Raw genomic sequence first — 19,555 nt, forward strand, 5'->3', positions numbered from 1 at the left:
GACAGGAACCTAATTACTTGGGCAATAGTTGCTGCTTCCTAAGGTCTGCCTTGGCAGGAAGCTAGTCAGGAGCTGGAGCTGAAATCTCACCTGGTCACTCTGATATGGCATCTTAACCACTAGGCTAACTGCTCACTCCCAAACAGCTTACTTTAGATATGGTAATTTCCAAAGCAGAGCATGTTTTCTATGAATTCTTTTTGTTTCAGATACCTGACCATTGAATGTAGGCCATCAAAAATACAGTATTTTTCCTGTCTCTAGGATATATCCAGTCATATTCTTGAACTTGTCTTGGTCTACCCAAAAATCTAGCACTAATCTGGAGTTCTAAGTTTTAATAACACACTATTTTTTAGAAGAAGATGACTTAGCAGTAACTGAAGTAACTGAAGAAAGATCTATATCCTTCAGTGTTGGTGTTGATTTTTAGGTAACAACTAACTTACTGAGTGCTTACTCTGTCAGGTTCTGTTGTAAATCTCATATATGTATTAACTCATTTATTCTTTACAAGAATCCTGTAGTGAAGATGTTGTTATTACACTTGCCTTCTACATGAGAAAACTGAGGTGAAGTGAGGTGAAATAATCTTCCCAAGTACACATAATTGGAAGCAAGACATTTGTCATCGAACGCTCAATGTCAGCTGTCCAGCCCCAAACCCAGACACTGGGAGTCACCACAATACTGTTTCTCTTTAGCAAAAGAGAGATGCTTTTCATTAGCACACATAGAAAACTCAATAGGAGGATGTATGAGAGATTATGGTGATAGTTTACATTGTTTAATGACAGAATTTTAAAATGATGTTTCATGGCTTTGTACACTCAAATGTCTGCTCATATATTTTCAATGACTTGACTCACTCTGTAGTATAAATCAATTAAAACTAATTCAATTCAAATCAATCAAGCTACTCTACATTTATCAGTTTGTGTCTCAAGCTGCCTATTTATTGAACGTCTTTGAACACTCTAATGTCTTACCTAACACTCTTCTTCGTGACTACACGTTGGAAATCAATGTATCCTGTCTTCAAGGATGACGATCCATGTTCCCATTTGAAGGTCTATCCACATGTCTTCTCTGCTTGTCTGAATTCTTCCTTCAAGGACTATTTCACAAAATGCTAATTATCTTACCTCTGTCTTGGCCTTTGAACATCTCTGAAATGTACTTTACATCTCAAATATTTTTTTCATTATACTAGATATGACTCTTGAGTGTAATATTAAGGATGCTGAAAGCTCACAGCATGATGTAGGAAGTATCATAGAAGAGAAAATGTGATGGGTCAATGCAAAGGGAAAACAAATAAGAACTTAGAAAATTTGGTAAAAGTCAAATATTAAAGAACAGTTTGTAACCCAATACCAAATGAGGAATTTATCCTCCAAATATTGGAGAATGAATTAAAGATCTTAAGTATATGATGTTTGGAAAATGAATGATTACTCAGTACTATTGCTGAATTCTCTCTCACTATCACCCTTCTTGTTATTCTGCCTGGTGACAATATTTACTGTAGATTTTTGAAGCTTTAACGAACTTACCTTTCAATTACATTTTCCAAGAATTTTTGAAATCACCTCCTATTTAAGACATTTAATGGTCAAATCAATGTGCAGAAAAAGGGGGAGGAAGAATCAACTGTGATTTCTAAGCATTTGACTAAGGCAACATAATTTATAATAAGGTTATTAAGTAAATGAAACATTAGGTGTAGAAATCATCTCAGAGTCTGCTGTTCAAGTCATTGGATCTGCAGAAAATTAGATGACAGTAGGCAATTAAAGGACAGAGGTAAATGGCTAAAGAGAGAAATCTATAATGAATACATAATAGTCCACCTGGGATTTTAGAATACAGTCAGGGGAGTGTGTAGGGGAGTGGATAATTGAAGATACAAAGTGAGATATCTTCAGAGATAGTATCAAGGCAAGATAAAGAGGGTTTGGTAGCTTTCTGTTCTCTGTATACACAAGCACAATCATGAGTGGATCTAACTGCAGTCCTGAATCCATTAAAACAATGCAAGATTAAGGAAACAAACTAGTATAAACAGTTCACAGATGCATGCTGACTGCCCTTTTCAGATTTTTTAAGTGAATTATCCAGAAAATATGTTTGCTTTATTTTCAAAAGTTTAATTCAATCAATACCAATACTCTCAGTTTGCATGCAAGTGAAAATGAATGTTCACAAGTCAATGATTTTGAATAGATCACAAATAACCAGCAACAACTATTGTACATTCAAATTAAATCTTTTTATTTTAAATATTCACATTACAGGAATTCATTAGGCCTGAATAGAACATCATTATTTTCACATCCAAGAAGTAACTCCAGTGTTAAATCAGTGAGATACTTACACTGAATATAAGAAAAATAACCGAAGAAAGAGGTTTCTTTTTACACATACAGGTTCAAATTTTTTATACATGTATTTCTGCCTTGGCATCTTAGCACAGATTGCAGAAGTCACCATAACTGCTGATCAAAATTTCACAAAATTATAGCAGTCACACCGTATATTTATAAGCTCAGAAAGACAGCAATGAGTGTGAACCTATATTGTCATAGCACTTTTTAAGGGAAAGACATTTCAAATGGTGTCTCCAGTTTAATTTTTGGAATGAACGATTCTTCAAATAGCTGAATATACAGATTTTCTATGGCATTTTGCCTTTCATGGCTTATTAAAACATTTGATTAGCTGCCATAAAATGTTATGTTATTTACAAGTTGAATAAATGAATGGTACAATGCGGTAGCAAACTGAGTCCAGATCAATATTTGCTGTATGTTACAAATACACAACATCTTGGTTGGTGAAGTTGACCTCCACACTGCTAGGACTGGCTACTCCTCATTTGATTTACTGCTTAACTCCCAGGATGCAGCAAAACTCAGTTGCATAATTTTCACTTGGAATAGTAGCTAGAGTCATATTTCCTTATGATTATACTAACTTCACTGAAGCTGTTAAAATTGAACTCGAAGGAACCAATCTTCTGTAAATAAATAAATAAATAAATGTATAAATAGGACTCCCACTGTCTTAATAATAGAGCAATGGAATTACTTTCCAACAGTGTAAATTCTTATATTGGTGTTTTAAGTTACTAAGAGCTATGTTCTAGTCTTAATATATTATCATCAGTGAGTGAATTCATTCGGAAGGGGTAATTGGTCCAGACACATTACCTGTTTGGAATTAAGCCCTTTCAAAAGCACAAGTATATTTTCTAGAAACAAAACAAAACAAACTTCTCTGAATGCAGTATTTTTTTGTTATTCACAAAGACTGCTGTAAATTATCAGCATGCAAATGCATGCCTCTATAGCCAAAATTCATACCCTTTTTACAATTTTAAAATTATTTAAATTACTAAGAAAAAAGGCTAGGTCCACTTTTTTTCCCCTACCAATTATAGTGACTGGCTGTCTACACTGCCTGAATATTTGTGTTACTATTCAATTTAGTGTTATGCAGACCTGGCTTCAAGTATTCCCTTGCCCCATCCCCATCCCTGGCAGTAGTACTGTACTGACTTTGGCAGTGTAAAAAGAGACATATCTTTGTTGACTATGGAAAAAGCTGCCACAGTTTTGTGTCCATAGAATAGAACTAGTTAAGTATTTTTTTCACATCTTCATGCTTTTATAATATTAAGATTCTGTACAGTAAATTATATCATTTCCCAACAAATAATTTTATTTGCTTTATTTTACTGCCAACAATAAACTCCAAGAAGAAAATTTATGGGGAAAATATATCACAATATGCTGCAAAATTGGGAAAAATGCAAAGTAGCATTGGCTATTGGCTCATAAGCACTAGTGACATTTTCACTTTACCAACTGTTTAGAAAGGACTTTTGAATCATGCACATGGATTGATATGGAGCCCATGTGTGAGTTGGCAGTGTAAGTATTCCCAAATCTGTATGACTAACCAAATGCATGCATTTTTATTTTAACCTAATATAAACACAACATTAATATCATATAATTTCTATCATATTTCAAACATGCACTGGCTAATAAAATACAATATTAAATAAAAGCTGATGTTTGATATAAAATAATCCATGTTTTTTTTCAAATGTGGAAAAATACTCTACAAAAAAATAAGTAGAAAAGTGATTTCTGGTCAATGTATGATTTTATCTATAAAAATCCAGATGACTATTTAGTGTGCTTACAACAACCCTATTGGGTTTGCATGGCAATTGTACACACAAAGTCAATAGCATTAAACAACTACTAGCACAATGCAATTGAATGCTTATCAGAAATAACATGAACCTATAAACTGTACATTTGGCATTAGGTTTCAGGATATTAAGAGTTTGCTTAAATATGACAATACAATAGTGCAAAATTATTTTACAACAATAAAACATACAATTACCATCAAATAGCTTATAGGTTACTGAATGTTATAATTCACATATTGGATGGAATTGGCACATTTTCTTTTAATGTGATAATTTTGCCCTTCCTTACTTGAGTGTAAGTTGTTTTATTTAAAATTAGAGTTAAGTTGTATTTTTTTACTAGGTATTGATATTGTCTATCACTATTTGTGTTCTTGAGGGAATGAGATGAAACATGTAAAGTTCTCCACTCTTCACTTGTAGAACTTTATTGAAACTTTATTTTTCAGAACTCTTTAATCAGAGCTCCTGAAGAAAATGTCTATTAACCTCTTTCCTCTATTTCTCATGATTCCCATTTCCTCATTGTTCACATTATAGAGCAGTGACAGGGCCACGTGGTAGGGAGCAGGAAGAAATGAAAGAAAAAATCTAGAATATGTGGCAGCCCATGCCCCATGTCAGATAAATGGAGTAATAATTTCTAATCAACTAAGAGATGTATTAAGATATTCTTGGCGACTCTAGTATATAGTCCACCTCCTTCCACTTCCAGATGAGAAATCTGTTACCCAGAAATGCTGGTGAAATTACACAGTAGTTTGTGCAAACTAGAACTAGGGCTCTGATCCTTAGTTTACTTCTTTTGTTGTTGACACTTTACTCCTTTCTGCAGGTTTGTGAACCTGAATCTAGATACAGACTTGCTTGCTCTTTTTTTCTGTTTTAAAACCTCTGTGATCCAATTCCAGGGATGGGTAGACTATTAATCTTAAAGAGCAGGAGCTGTCATTGATTTGAATGTGGGGCATCTATAAGCTGAAAGTTTTTAAAGTAAGCTTTTAATCTCAAATATGATGGTTTTTCGTTTGTTTTAAAATAATAAACTATTTGAGACAGGTCATCTATTATCTGAAAGAAGACTGCTTTAAGTTTTGCATAAACAGCCAGATATCCTTGGCTTGCTCAAAGGCTCTTAAAGAGGAAAATCACTGCGCAATGCCTGACCTCATTACAGTTCCTGGAGACATTTGTTCCACTCCCTATAGGCCTTCTTCCAGCAATCTCACCTTGGCAGAGGATGGCGTCTTCACAATTTCCTCAGCTAAGGGAATAAAGGGCTAATGAGGCCAACCTGAGACTGGGAATGTGGACACACGGGCACGTGCATATTTCTCACCTAAGTAGTCCTGTGTTGTTAATTCAGTGTTTGAGTATCATTTCTGCAAGCCTGCTTTTCTATTTCCTGCACCTTCATTAATCAAAATGGAATGTAACCCATCTGTATTACCACAGTTAATATACCTCTTTGTGGAAACTGTCCTTAAAATTTTTCAGGTAAAACCTGTATTTATTTTTTACAATGAAATTCCAGCAAGCTCTAACTGTACATATCTTATATATACAACTAATTCAAAAGTATTGGTTGCCAGATAATTCATAACAATAATTCTGTTTTTGGATTTTTCTGATGTCCTAGCAATAAACACTTCTAATGTTCTTTAAATGAACATAAGAATTATTTTAAAATGCTGTTTTGGATATTATTCTTTTTTTTCAAACAAGATGTAGACTCTTTAAGTTTACCCTTTAGTTTTAACATGATACAACTTAAAAATTGTGTACATAAACAGTTGAGATAATGCATGTCAGAACTATTTATTATGCAATTAGCAATTGGAGTAGTCAATCACAGTTTGAATAATAATTATTTTATTTCTGCACCACTAATAAAATATATCCCTGTATATTGATTTTATACTCAGATTTTCAAAAGTAACTTTTATTGTTTTTTTTAACTCTAGGAAAAGGAGATGCAGATGTTATGATTTTCCCTAACATTGATTAACTAATCTCTAAGTCAAGTTATTGACTTTTTCTAGCCTTCTTTCCTTATCAGAAAATCAGAGAACTTTCATGCTATTTCATTCTGTGACTTGAGCTATAGCAACGGATATAAGCTATTCATTTACTGATTTCTCATAACAGTGAGGGAAAATTAGGCCTGCTTGGATTCCAATTATTTTAACAAATGGTACATGTGCTCAGTAATGCAAACAATGCTTATTTATCACCACTGCTGCTCCCCATACCCTTTCCATTACTTAGTAATTACAGAAGACGTGAATACTCCCTTTCACACTATATTTGTTTCATTCCTCCTGAAGATTATTCCTTTGGCTTGTTTAAATTTGCAGTGATTCTTATAAGCTATCTGCTTAACATCCTTAGTGTTAGAACTGAAATTAAGGAAATAGCTCTGGATTCTTCCTAATTATCTCCCATAAAGCTAAAGCATAATAAATGAACATTTATTATCTAATCACTTGAATATAATTCCATTTGTCTCCACAAAAAAATGCACATCAGAAATATGTTACCTTCACTTCAGAAATGCAAAATCTGAGGCTAAGAGAAGTCAAGGAACTTGGACCCAACTAGTGAAGGAGACAGCTGTTAGTTCTAAATCCATGTGCTATGACTTCTTGTCATAGCTCAGTTTCAAATTACCTTTCTACCTATCAGACAAGGATGGTGGAACCACTGAAGCAGTTTCTTAATCACATGCAATGGATAAAGAGATCACAAAGTCATTTGATTTTGTGCTTCTAAAGGAACCTAGTCATTGTCTTTGTCCAGTCTTTCCCATTGAAAACATAAAAATACAATTAGAACCTAAAAAGGTAATTAGAAATATTTTGTTCTAGGTGTGTAACCTTTTCTTCTCCTTTTAGCTCCCCCAGGCCAAGGGCTGTTTGTGTTGGTTCCCACAAGTGTCTTCATATTAGATTACCTGTGGAGTATTTACAACTTCTAGACTCTGTATCCTTCCTTAAACCATTTGGGTCAGATCTTTGGAAATGAGGACAGACCACTCATAATTAAAGCTTCCCTAGAGGATCCTAATATTTATCTAGGCTTCAGAATTACTGCTATCAGCCACTCACAACTTGAAAGAATGCCTGGAGACTGTAAATAACTTAACCCCCCCAAAACAAGAAAAATCAGTGAGTTGTAAGCTCATGGATGAAAGAATTAGGCATTGAAAATGTCTTGGATCTTGAAGTAGAAGAATACTCCACTGATGTATGATTTCAGCTAAACTAAAGAAAGACAATTATTTCTTATTATTTGAGTGTAGAATATTTCCCACTTTACAGGTAGGACACTGATCTCAAACTGTCAGCAAAACAAAATTTTGGGGGAGATATTTAAAACACAGATTCCAGCAGCCATCCCAGATACAGAAAATCTGAAGCTGTATATCGTAAATAATCTTTCAAATGATTCTCAAACGGCAGACCCAGGAAATTCTAAGTCATATGTGTTTGAGAACAGATGGCTTAGGATAAGATAGCTTACAAAATAACTTAGGAAATATATTAAGATAATGCTTTTTTGAAATTATTTTAAGAGATTTCAATTTCATGAGACAGACCCTAAGAATAGCTTTATTAATAAACAGTAGTGATTTCAGATCAAGTGACGTAGGAATCGTGTTTTTGTGATACTGACCAAAGATGATTGGTGTTGTAGAGGTGCTTTCTAAACAAAAATTAGTTTCCAAGTCAGTCAAATGCATGAATGTATATTAACTGTTAAAAATAACTAAATTTTCTTAATGTATTCAATATAGATTGCTGAAATTATGCTGTTTTATTGTCAGCTGAGGATTACCTTACTTGCTTTCATTACCTCATTGAATGTTTTGCATCAGTAAGTGTTTTAGATCAATGTAATAAAAATTATATAGCACAGAAAAACCTAAAATATTTTAAAATAATGTCCAGTATATTGTTTTTCTGCAGGTAAAGACTCATTGAGTAGTGAGTTACAAACAAAAGACTTATTTAGATTTCTAAGGGGAGAGAAGAGATAAAGGAGAAGGTTAATTAACTGAGCACATGTTATATTTTAAGCTCTGGTAAAAAAAAAATCAAGGTTAGGTTCTTTACACATGAACAACAATAAGTCCCAAAGAGATTAAATATATTTCTCAAGATTAAGTTTGTTGAACTAATAACCTAGGATAACATTCATATGCTTAGTGTAGAAAGCTTGCTTTCATTCAGGTTCTGTTGACTGTTTTATAAAATGCTTATGAATATGGAAGCATTCAATATGAATTACTGACTAGGAGATCACTTCAGAGAGTAGTGGAATTCAACCATTTTTAAAATGCTATAAAATCTCTAGATGAGAGACATCAAGGAAAAAAATTGTAATTGACTAATATTTGCAATACAACAAAATGAAGTTAGGGAGGAGAGAAATGGTATTTCTCTCCATGCATAGTTTGATAATAAATATTTGCTCTTCACAGTGCTTGCACTTTATATTCTCCATAAATACTAATTTTCTTTACTATTAGAAACAGTTATTTGAAACAGTTGGTATGTTACTACTATTTGAATAGAATGTTAACATGTTCCAAATCTTCTAAATCTTTCTTGCAGTTTTAGTTCTTTTGGGGCCTTAGCATGTAGTAAACAATGGCTTCCTTATGCATGCAGGCAGCAAAGTGAACAATCATATAAATATAAAAAACCTCCTATTGGTCCCAATAAGTTGGTACTGTCACTACATTAGCCAAAGCAATTTGATGACTATGAATGACACTCATTTATTCACTCAACAATTGTTTGTTGAGAACTTTCTCTGCAGAAGGCACCAAGCTTATTCTTTAGATTCTGAAGTTTGTGATTTAAGAGCTTTATTATAATGTGTTAGGAAGTTTCCCTAAAGGAGACTAGAGTTGAAGGGAACTCAAAGATATGATCAAGCACAAAGTCATAATGGAAGGAACTAAAACTTGTTTTAGTAACATATTAATTAAGGAAAAATAAGACATTTTCTAGGTGATTACCTTAAGACTCATGGAATCTAGTTTGAAAATGCACAGGCAAAAAATATATATCAGTAGTATCATTTCCTATTCTTTTCATATTTAGCCTCCATTTGGAGGCAAGTATTTAAAGGCTCAGCAATAAATTTCCTAAACATTCTGTTGCTTTACACTTTAAATGCTCTGAACTTTCTAAATTCTCACAATTGAAATAATGTCTGCACATGTTAGTACTATCAGAAATTTTACAGTAAATATAAAAATTTCAAGATGATATTAGCTTCCCACTAAGTTTTTTTTTTCAGATACTTCTTTATATTGTCAAATTAATGGTGTCATAAAATATATGATTGTCACATCTTTCTTTTTCAGAGTATAATACTGCAGGTTTTGACAATTCAGCATAGAGTCTTATTAGTAAAGCCTATAATAATTAATATTTAGATATTTAGAACATTGTAAGCAACATTTTTGATGTTTCAAAATAAAACATTTTCAATGCCCTGTTTTTATATACACAAATTTCCCCAGGAATAATTTTTGTTCTTATAACCACTATTTTATTGAATCAATGTATCTTTCACATGAGACATCCTTAGAAAGAATTGCAATCCACAGGATTTATTAAGGGACTGGCTAAGAACTATGAACCTTCTTGAAAATCATGTTTAACTTAAATATAATAAAAACCCATTTCCTCTGAGAAAGCTCAGCTCTTATACTATTTAAACCAGGAAGAATGCTAGCAAGTTTAATGTTTTATTTCCTGTATACCTCCAAAGCCAAAGTTCTTCCACACAGAGTATCGTTCTAAAGATTCCAAAAAATGCCAATAAGACATTCACATTTATAGGAATCTAGATATACTTCCATGATGAGGTTGGAATCCAATGAAAAGGAACTTTGTATTAAGGGAGATAGGGCATGAGGTGTACCAGGTAAAGCATCCCATATGAGTGCTGGTTTGAGTCCCAGCTGCTCTGCTTCTGATCCAGCTCTCTGCTAATGGCCTGGGAAAGCAGTGTAGGATGGCCCAAGTGCTTGAGCACCTGCACCCACATGGGAGACCCAGAGGAAGATCCTGGCTCCTGGCTTAGGATCAGCCCAGCTCCGCAAATTGCAGCTATTTGGGGGGTCAACCAGCAGATGGAAGATCTCACTCTCTATTTGTATCTCTGTCCGTCTTTCTCTCTGTATCTGTGCCTCTCAAATAAATAAATGAATCTCATAAAAAAGAGAGAGAGATGGCCTTTAAATTCTAATCTTACCTACTGTAGCTGTAGGGCATGGGGTATGTGTGTGTGTGTGTGAATGTGTTTCTTGAATAAATAATATCTCTGAATATAGTTAACTCATAAATAGAAAGAACAAATTATTTATAGCATTGCTATAGTTCCTTCTAACCCTGTCTCACAGATCAGTGGGCCCAGAACTGAAGGATTCAGTTGAATCTTTCATTTTGACATTTCAAATTCAGAAAACTTATGCTTCAGGACCTTGGGAACAGGTTTTGCACTTACAGATGCACCAGTTAAACACTTAGGAATATTTCCTTGATTTGGGTCATATTATCAGCATATAATCCTATTCATAGTTCAAGAAAAAGCCCAGATTCAACAACATAGACAACTGCCCTCAGATCTCTCCATATAGAAAAGGCAGATTGAAAAGATACTGACAGGTTATCTACTTTCAAAGACAACAGATGCTTTCTACACTTGTTTGCAATAAACCCTCTTTAAATCCTTATATTCTTCATAGGCTAAAAAATGATAAAGTAAGTATAATCACATGAATTTACTATTTAACAATTTGACAATATAATAAACATGAGTGGAGAGCTTTGCTTTTCTAGGAGGGCAACTATGCAGACATATGTTGTATTTCTTGTTGCACTTTGGTTAGAAGAGATAATACGGAGGACATCTATGTTGTGTCAAATGAGTAGACAAAGTTTGCAGCTAAGAAACATGTGAAGAGCTAAGCAATTGGAGAAATTTGATACTTTTTTAAAATAACACCTACAGTGACCCATATATACTCCTCTGAGAGTAGTATAAGCATAAACATAGACTCAGGCTCTAGTTGAAAGGAAACTTTCATATCTTTCTCCATTTAATCGTTAACTTCTTTAAGGCAGCAATATTATCTTGCTCATCTTCATCTCTGTGTTGACTATGGTTGGCACTGCCTGACACTGAATAATTGTATGGTCATTGCTAAAGAAATGAACTTGGGAATCAAACAATTTTATATCCAATGAAAGAAATTTCCTTTGCTCTAATTCTTCCAATACTAGGAAGAAATCCCTCTCACAAGGCAGTCTTCATTGTTGGGCCTGCTTTACTCTTACTGAATGAAAATTTATCTCTCAAATTTCTATTTGGTGAAGAAGATTGTGGGTTTCAGTTCTGCTGATATCAACATGTTATAGGACTAGTTACAGATAGACCCTTATAGATATCATCAGAACATTCTCATTCTTTTGATGGGCAGAATGGAATAAAAGTAATACAGATTCTTTTGGGGAGTGTTTTCCTTGAAAACACCTTGGCTTTTCCCACCTACTATCTTGGATTATATTCTCATATGCTTGGCTTCTTGACACGTTTTTGAGTTATTGTCTCTCTCCCTTCTTTAACCATATGTAGGGAAGTGGTGCAGACAATTATCTGATAATAGTTTTACTTAAGTTTTTCATAAATGAGAGGACATACCTCTCAAATGCTATACTTATTTGTTCATATGGTAAAATCAAACTGTTTAAATCTTGGGGCTTCAGAAAAATACTTTCAATTGATAAGTAATTAAAATTGTGCATAAATGGTACATTTATAAATATGGTTTATGCCTATAGATATCTTTTTTGGTTGAGTTGTTTTATTATTACAGTAAGTGTTATCAAGCAATACTTTAAATTTTCTCAAGTGTTATTCATATTATTTCCCAGGTAGCAAAGTTACAACAAATTAGACATTTAAAGATGGGTAAATAATTTAACCTAAGATCATGAGAATAAGTACTGCCTTTGCAAGTCGACTTAATGAAAATAAATGGGAAACCTAAAAGCTTCCTGGACAAGACTGTTCTGCTTCACGTCTTCTCATTCACTGTGAACTCTGCCTTCACAAATGTGGTAGATATGTAAACATAGATCCATTACCGACAATTTGACACATTGTTCGACTTTGAAGTCAAAGAAGTTAGAATTCAATTATAATACATTCTCTCTTTGTTATATTATGCAAACGTGGAACTATAGATTATAATGTTTAGTGAAAATCTTTCATATTTTAAGATGTGTATTTTCATTTCTCAAATAGATTAAACAGCTGATCAGTGTAGAAACAACAATCAAATAACAATTTACATTACAGACAACTATGAAATGTGAAAAAACAATGTTTACAAACGATAATGAAGAATAAATTATTTTTCAGTGCACATAATTAGGTATATACAGGATAATTTAAAATCAAATGGAATGATTGCTAATGCCGAGCTCTTCAAAATCTCCAATAAAATATACATGTTACCCAAGAGAGACTGATAAAAATAAATCGTGACATAAAAGAAGAACATTGTTTTTCTTCTTATCCTCAAAACTTGGATAATATCTCATCAAAATATTTTACCAAGTATGCAAATAATGGAAAGCTTTAATTCCAAAACCATTTCTCTAAATTACCAACAGACTTATATTCTTGATGCCTTTTCACATGATCACAAGCCAAGCATGCGTGTGATTCCCAAAATCTTGGAAGATTTACAGTGAAATCTTTCCTCCAGTTAAAGTAACTTAGGTATAGCTTATTGTTTTTGTCAACCTCCTTCAAATACTTTGCTAGCTCACTGGGAGAGTTATAGTCTTCCACATGAATGAATGAATCTGCTGGGATATAATTTTCATAGTTTTCCCTAGATGGCCCTAGAACAACTGGCACAGAGCCAGCCAGAAAAGCATTATAGAGCTTTTCTGTGATGTAATCTTTGTGGATTGAGTTTTCAAAAGAAAGATAAAATTTACAAGTAGATATGGTAGGAATCAAATTTTTATCATTAACATATTCTCCAAATGCTTGCCCATAAGTATGGATTTCAATGCTTTTGCTTAGCTCATTGTAATACTTGACCCTGGCATGCTCAGGATTCCAGTTACTTACAACCCAACACACCAGCTTCTCTTTGCTTGGCACTTCAAACACGAAGGGGTTTGTGCTCACCGTCAAGAAGCCATAAGGCACTTGGATATCTGAGTCACGGCGGTAGGTCAGAGTCAGGTTGAAGAGGTGCTCGATTCCACTCTTTTGAGGAGTGTGAGTTGGTGATTCCAAATTCATCCAAATCCATTTCTGGAAGGGTGGCCTAGCTTGCTGAGGTAAATTAGTCAGATCCCAACTGATGTCTCGGTGATGGATAAGAACCGCATGAGATTTGTTGTACAGTGAACGGTCTGTTGTGAGATGGCATCCCTGGATGTTGAACATTGCTTGGCAGGATGTAAGGTCAAAGGTCTGCCCAAATGGCCATACCCACACTAGAATAGTAGTTTCATTAAAATAATCCGTTTTGGTGGAGAAGAAATTTTTCATTTTCAGCACTGAGCTGGCTGACTCCATTGGGCTGAAGATCCAGCTGTTGGTGGGCTTGATGTAAATGAGCAGACATGCCATGAAGCAGCCCAGGACAATGCAGACGATTAAAAATGGGCGGAGAATTCCTTTGGATGTTGATGTCATAATTTCTTCTGTGAAACAGAGAAAGAGCGGAAGGTAGGGGCAAGGCTGAAGAGATAATCATACATGCATTTCTACACAAACAGTTTGCATATCCTAAAGCACACTCAATCACAAAATCAACTCCATGGAAAGAAATACAGATTTCATATAAGCCAATAAATTACTTTTAAAAAAAGTTTCCTGTAATAGTATCATATCCTCAAGCCAAGTTACATTTTGTCCAATGCCACCCTACCTATTCTGTTTTTATAAACTTCTAGAAAAGTGGCAGAGCACAAACTATTAAGAAAGCCATCGCTGAAATTTTTAGTGTCTTGACGCCCCATAAGATTTGTAAACATCTCCCAGCTGATGTGATCACTTCTTTACCAGCATACTGATTCCACTATAACCATAGGCTGGTGCTGTGGCTCACCAGGCTAATCCTCTGCCTGTGGCGCCAGCACCCCGGATTCTGTCCTGGTTACTCCTCTTCCAGTCCAGCTCTTGGCTATGGCCCGGGAGTGCAGTGGAGGATGGCCCAAGTGCTTGGGCCCTGCAACCGCATGGGAGACCAGGAGGAAGCACCTGGCTCCTGGCTTCGGATCGGCGCAGTGCGCCGGCCGTAGTGACCATTTGGGGAGTGAACCAACGGAAGGAAGACCTTTCTCTCTGTCTGTCTCTCTCACTAACTCTGCCTATCAAAAAAAATGCATCAGGATAATCATCTGGTGCAAAATGGCTGTTCTTGATTTGACATCTTATTTTTAAAAATATGTATAATGTTATAAATTTTGAGAAAACAAAAATTCTCGGTGCCATATTTTTATTCACATATTTTTCTTATAAATTTCCTTGTTTACTTTTAATAATCTGTTAGTGTACTCAACATCTACAAGCAAGTAATAATCAAATTCTCTCTTTGCATTAGAACATAATTTTCACTTTTGTGATACTAGGGTTTTAAAAAAGTCTGTCTTTGCAATAGCATATTGGTAGTACAAAAATAAATGGATTCTTAAAAGAAAATAATTACATTTCATGGAAAAACTTTGTGGCTAAAAAGTTGAGTAAAGGTTCCTATTAAAATATTTTTATTTATTTGAAAGAGAGAAAACTTCCATCTACTGGTTAACTCTTCAAATGCCTGAAACTGCTGGATCTGGCAAGGACCAGGGTCACGATCCAGGAACTTGTGCCATGATTTCTGTGGAAATGCAGGGACCCAAACACTTAAGCCAGCACTGCTGCCTTCCAGGGTCTGCCTTGGCAGGAAGCTGTTGTCAGGAAATGGAGCTGGCTATTGAACCCAGGTACTCTAATGCGGGATGTGGATGTCCTAAACTTACTAGACTCAGTGCCCACACTGCAAGCATTTGGCTTAAAAAAAAGTGTCTTAAAGGTTTTTATTCTCTTTGAAATTCATGTTTATTTGTGAACATGAACACAAAAACATAATGCAATGTATCTACAAAACTGTTTTTCAGTCATATTCTTACTGAGCCTCTGAAATTTATATTTTTGTTTTCACCAAAATAATACTATCTATCCATTTTGGATTCATTAAAATATCTTGAAATCTCATTCAAAACTTGTGTAGAAACATTAGATATTTTCTCTCAGAAAAAAGGGAGAAATTGTCCATAATTTAATTATGATGTATAATTTAAATGGATGTGAACATTAAAAAATATGTATTTTCTGCTTTGTAATTTTTCTTAAGGCATATGGAATTCTCTCAGTAAAAAAACTTGACTTTGTGAGTCCAAAAATTCTGGACATTGCATTCCTGAACACTTCAAGACCAGAGCTTTTGTAATAAAAAATTATAGCTTCCTGTCAAAGTTAATTTTGTTTCTTTAATTAATAAAAAAGAAAGCTATGAAAGTATACATTAAATATATCCAGGAACTAAACTACTGATAACCTCTGTACTATGGAGAAAAATCAGGAAGGAATTATGAAGGGAAACTCAACTGCTTAGAACTCAATGACATCAAAAATGCTATATGCCAAATTTTGTGGTGTGGTTAGCCAAAACTTAGATGGGAATCTGTAGGTTTACATATTTTTCAGGAAATTAATTAATACGTTTGTTTACTCAGGAAAGCAAATCAAGATAACAGGAGCTTAGCTTGGTAGTTAAGATGTTTGGGTTCCACAAAAGTCTGCCTGGGTTTGCTTCCAGGCTCTGGCTCTTGACTCCAGCTTCTTTCTTATGTAGGACCTGGGAGACAGCAAGGTAGCCTTTATAGCAACAATGGCTCAAGTGGTGGGAATCCTGCCACCCATACTGGAGACAAAGATTGCATTTCCAGCTCCTGGTTCAGGAGTCAGGTATTTGGGGATAAATCAGCCAATAGGAGCTCTCTCTCTGTTTCTCTTCCTCTCAAATAAATGAATAATGAACAAAAAGTTTACAAAAGGGTGATTTTAAAAAACCTGATAAAGCTAAAAAAGAACAAAGATAAAGATATAAGAAGTAAAATAAAGTAATAATGAAAGCCATTAAAATTGGGAGCAGAAATTTCAGATTATGATTAATGTCACAATCTGAAAATATTAGGACCCCCTTTAGGCAGAGATAATAAAGAAAAAAGAGAAATTCAAATTAAATATTAAAAAATGAATAATTACTGATTTAACATAGACATAAATTTAAAATGACTATTTTAAGTAATTTTATGCTAACAAATTTGAAAGACTTGACAAAACAATTGTATCCTCATACCAGTAGGGGAATACTAATACTGGCAAAAGAAAAGAAAAATACAGAAATTCTGACTAGAGAAGTGGCATTCATAAATGCCAATTAAAAATAATTAAAAACAAACACTGGCCTGAGTGTTTTTGCAGGAGGGATATTAATTCATAAATAGGAATACTATCACTATTTTTTAAAATCATACTAGCAAATAAAAAAGATGACATTCTTCAGACAGGGCTACTCATTTTGTGAAGCCAATTACAATCTTGCTATCCAAAAACACAATGAAAAGTTGTTAAAAAGTTAATCTGAACTATACACAAAAAGGAAAAAATACAACAATTTAGTAATCAACAGCATTGAAAATATATTATGATGCAATTCTGGAATAGTTTTATGGGCATTAATTACATTTGGTTCTTCTTTCTACATTTAAGTAGTTGGACAATCACTCCATTCTTCGTAGACCCTGGGCTTCAAACACTGAGAAAACTTACCAGACATGTACCCTTCTTACTGGAACCAATATGCACGTTTGCAATGTTTTCTTTCTGTGAGACCAGTGTTAAATGGTTTTCAGACATGCTCTGATTGAAAGTTTCCTTAAATCCCTTTTTAATTGAAATGCAATGGCAAAAGCTCTCTAAATAAATAATGTCGATTCAATATAATCAGCTTACAATTGTAATAGCCACTGTTTAAGGAAATCTCACTCTCAACCAGGTCTTGAGCCAAGCAGCCTGCACACATTGTTTCCTTTAATCCATATATAATCTCTATGAAGAAGGCCTTTTATTACAGATGAGGACATTGAAGGCCACAAATATAAGTAACTAGATTAACCATTGAGCTATGCTCTTTCTTGCTGTCTACAATCTTTTTTGAATAAATCGTACAGACATGTAACATCATTTTCTCATTTGCTTTGACACCTAGATATTTGTTATTTTAAATTCTCTGGTTTTTCTCTTTATGATTAAGGACTATTTTCCTGTGATACTATAGGACAGAATTCAGTACTTGGCTAAAACTTTAAGAAAGACAGACAATTGAGCTTATCATTTGCTACTTGGAACATATCTGTGAGCTAAACATAGATCAACTTTTTTTTAACAGTAGCCATATCTGACATTTATGTGATACTTAATGGCAAACACTGATCTGCACACTTACATTGTCTCATCCTATATGAGTATAAGCACACCTGTTTAATCCATTATTATTCTCATTTTATTAATGAAAGAACTGAGGCTCAAAATTGTTGAGCAACTTGTGAAGGCCACTCAGCGAGGGCACACTCTCAAATCCAGTCCATCTGCTTCTAGAGAATGAGCATCTGGTGATTATATTTTGTGATCACTTTTTCCCCAGGTTGCAACTCCAGATGTAATCATCTTGGTGATACCACAATATAAGCGCCATGAGGGGCTTCACTTTCATCATTGCTATATTCTTATCATCAGAAAACAGTGGTGCTTAATAAATACTCTATATGTTGTATGAATAAATGTGTGAATTACTGAGTCTCAACCATATGCACAGTACTATGCTGGATAACTGTGTGTACAAAAAATGAACCAAATATGAATGAAAGAATGTGTACTTAATTACCTTATTTGTGAATTTAACATATTTGGAATAACCGTCATTCAATTTGACATACAAGTATTCCTACTACTACAAGAACAAAATCTTCCAGTTTTGCTTCTCTTTTAGTATTTCAGTGCTGGCATCTATCCAGTGCATTTTCATCTCAAGATTATTTTTTAGTCAAATGACGAAGAGTTGATCACCAGGCAGAAACAATCCTTCTTCATGTTTTTCAGCTCACCTGCTTCTGAACATTTTGTATTACGTGAATAATATAGTTAACTCTCGGCACATCCTCTCCCCTTAATTTTTCGCTGCTGTTAAGATCAATTACTAAAAAATGGAAGCAGTTAGTAACTCCTGCATCACACCGAAACTGTCAGAAAAGTTCGCCACCTAGCCAAATTAACATGCCCTGATCATAGCCTTTCCAGATAACTAAACTTCAGTTGGATACCCAACATTTCATGAACTGTTAATCCATCCCACCTATCTTTTAAACATCTGTGGAAGTGTTACTATAGCTTCCACTGGAGGTGGCAACAAATTTATAGCATAAAGCAAATTGTAGCACCAAACAGGATAATTAAAATGATTCAATGTATTCTATACTTCAAATGCTACTGGAAAATAAAATTTAAACGCTTTTCCATGAAAATAACAATTTTTAGTAAAAATACTGCTTAAAAATACTTGATTTTCAATTTTCCATGAAGAGCTTACTCCCAATCATTGTTTGAGGATGCTCTACTGACGGTTAAAGAGTTGAAAAGTATTTGCAACAGAAAATGGTTAGAGATGTGATTCTCAAACTATAGGCTAAGGTTGAGGTGTTGGAATGAAACAAAGGAGATCAGGAATCCTCTTCAAGGAGTGATAAGTCTACTTCTAAGCCTTTTAATTTTTGATGGGGGGAGTTGAATCCTCATTATATTTTATTTTACATTTTTATTCTTTCCTTTTTATTTGAAAGTCAAAGAGAAAATGAGACAGAGAGAGAGAGAGACGGTCCATCCACTGATTTGCTCCCCAATACTCACAAGTGTGGCTGGGCCAGGCCAAAGCCAAAAGCTGAAAACTCAGTCTGTATCTCCTACATAGGTGGCTACAGCCCAAATCCTGGAGCCATCATTTTATGCTTTGCAAGGTGGGCATTAGTGGAAGATGGATTAAAAGTGAAGGAGCTGGGACTCCATGATATGGGAGGAGTCACAAGCTGAGATATAACCATTGCACCAAGTGCCAACCCTGAATCCTTATTTTAAATGGAAAGAAATAGGAAGATACTATAGGATAGAATTCAGTAC

At 34.3% G+C, this 19,555-nt stretch overlaps 1 protein-coding gene across 2 annotated transcripts in view; it reads right to left on the reverse strand.

Annotated features, from left to right (window-relative positions):
* Positions 1-2,250: 2,250 nt before the first annotated feature.
* Positions 2,251-19,555, reverse strand: part of FUT9 (fucosyltransferase 9) — a 219,567-nt gene continuing 202,262 nt past the window's right edge. For both annotated transcript variants that reach the window (XM_070073763.2, XM_070073764.2), the window contains one exon: positions 2,251-13,980. In XM_070073763.2, coding sequence (XP_069929864.1) covers positions 12,893-13,972 — 1,080 coding nt within the window. In that variant the 5' untranslated portion in view covers positions 13,973-13,980 and the 3' untranslated portion in view covers positions 2,251-12,892. The remainder of the gene's footprint in view (positions 13,981-19,555) is intronic.

The sequence above is a fragment of the Oryctolagus cuniculus genome, chromosome 5, assembly GCF_051225735.1.
Source record: "Oryctolagus cuniculus isolate XC-2025 breed Fujian yellow rabbit chromosome 5, ASM5122573v1, whole genome shotgun sequence".
NCBI lineage: Eukaryota > Metazoa > Chordata > Mammalia > Lagomorpha > Leporidae > Oryctolagus > Oryctolagus cuniculus.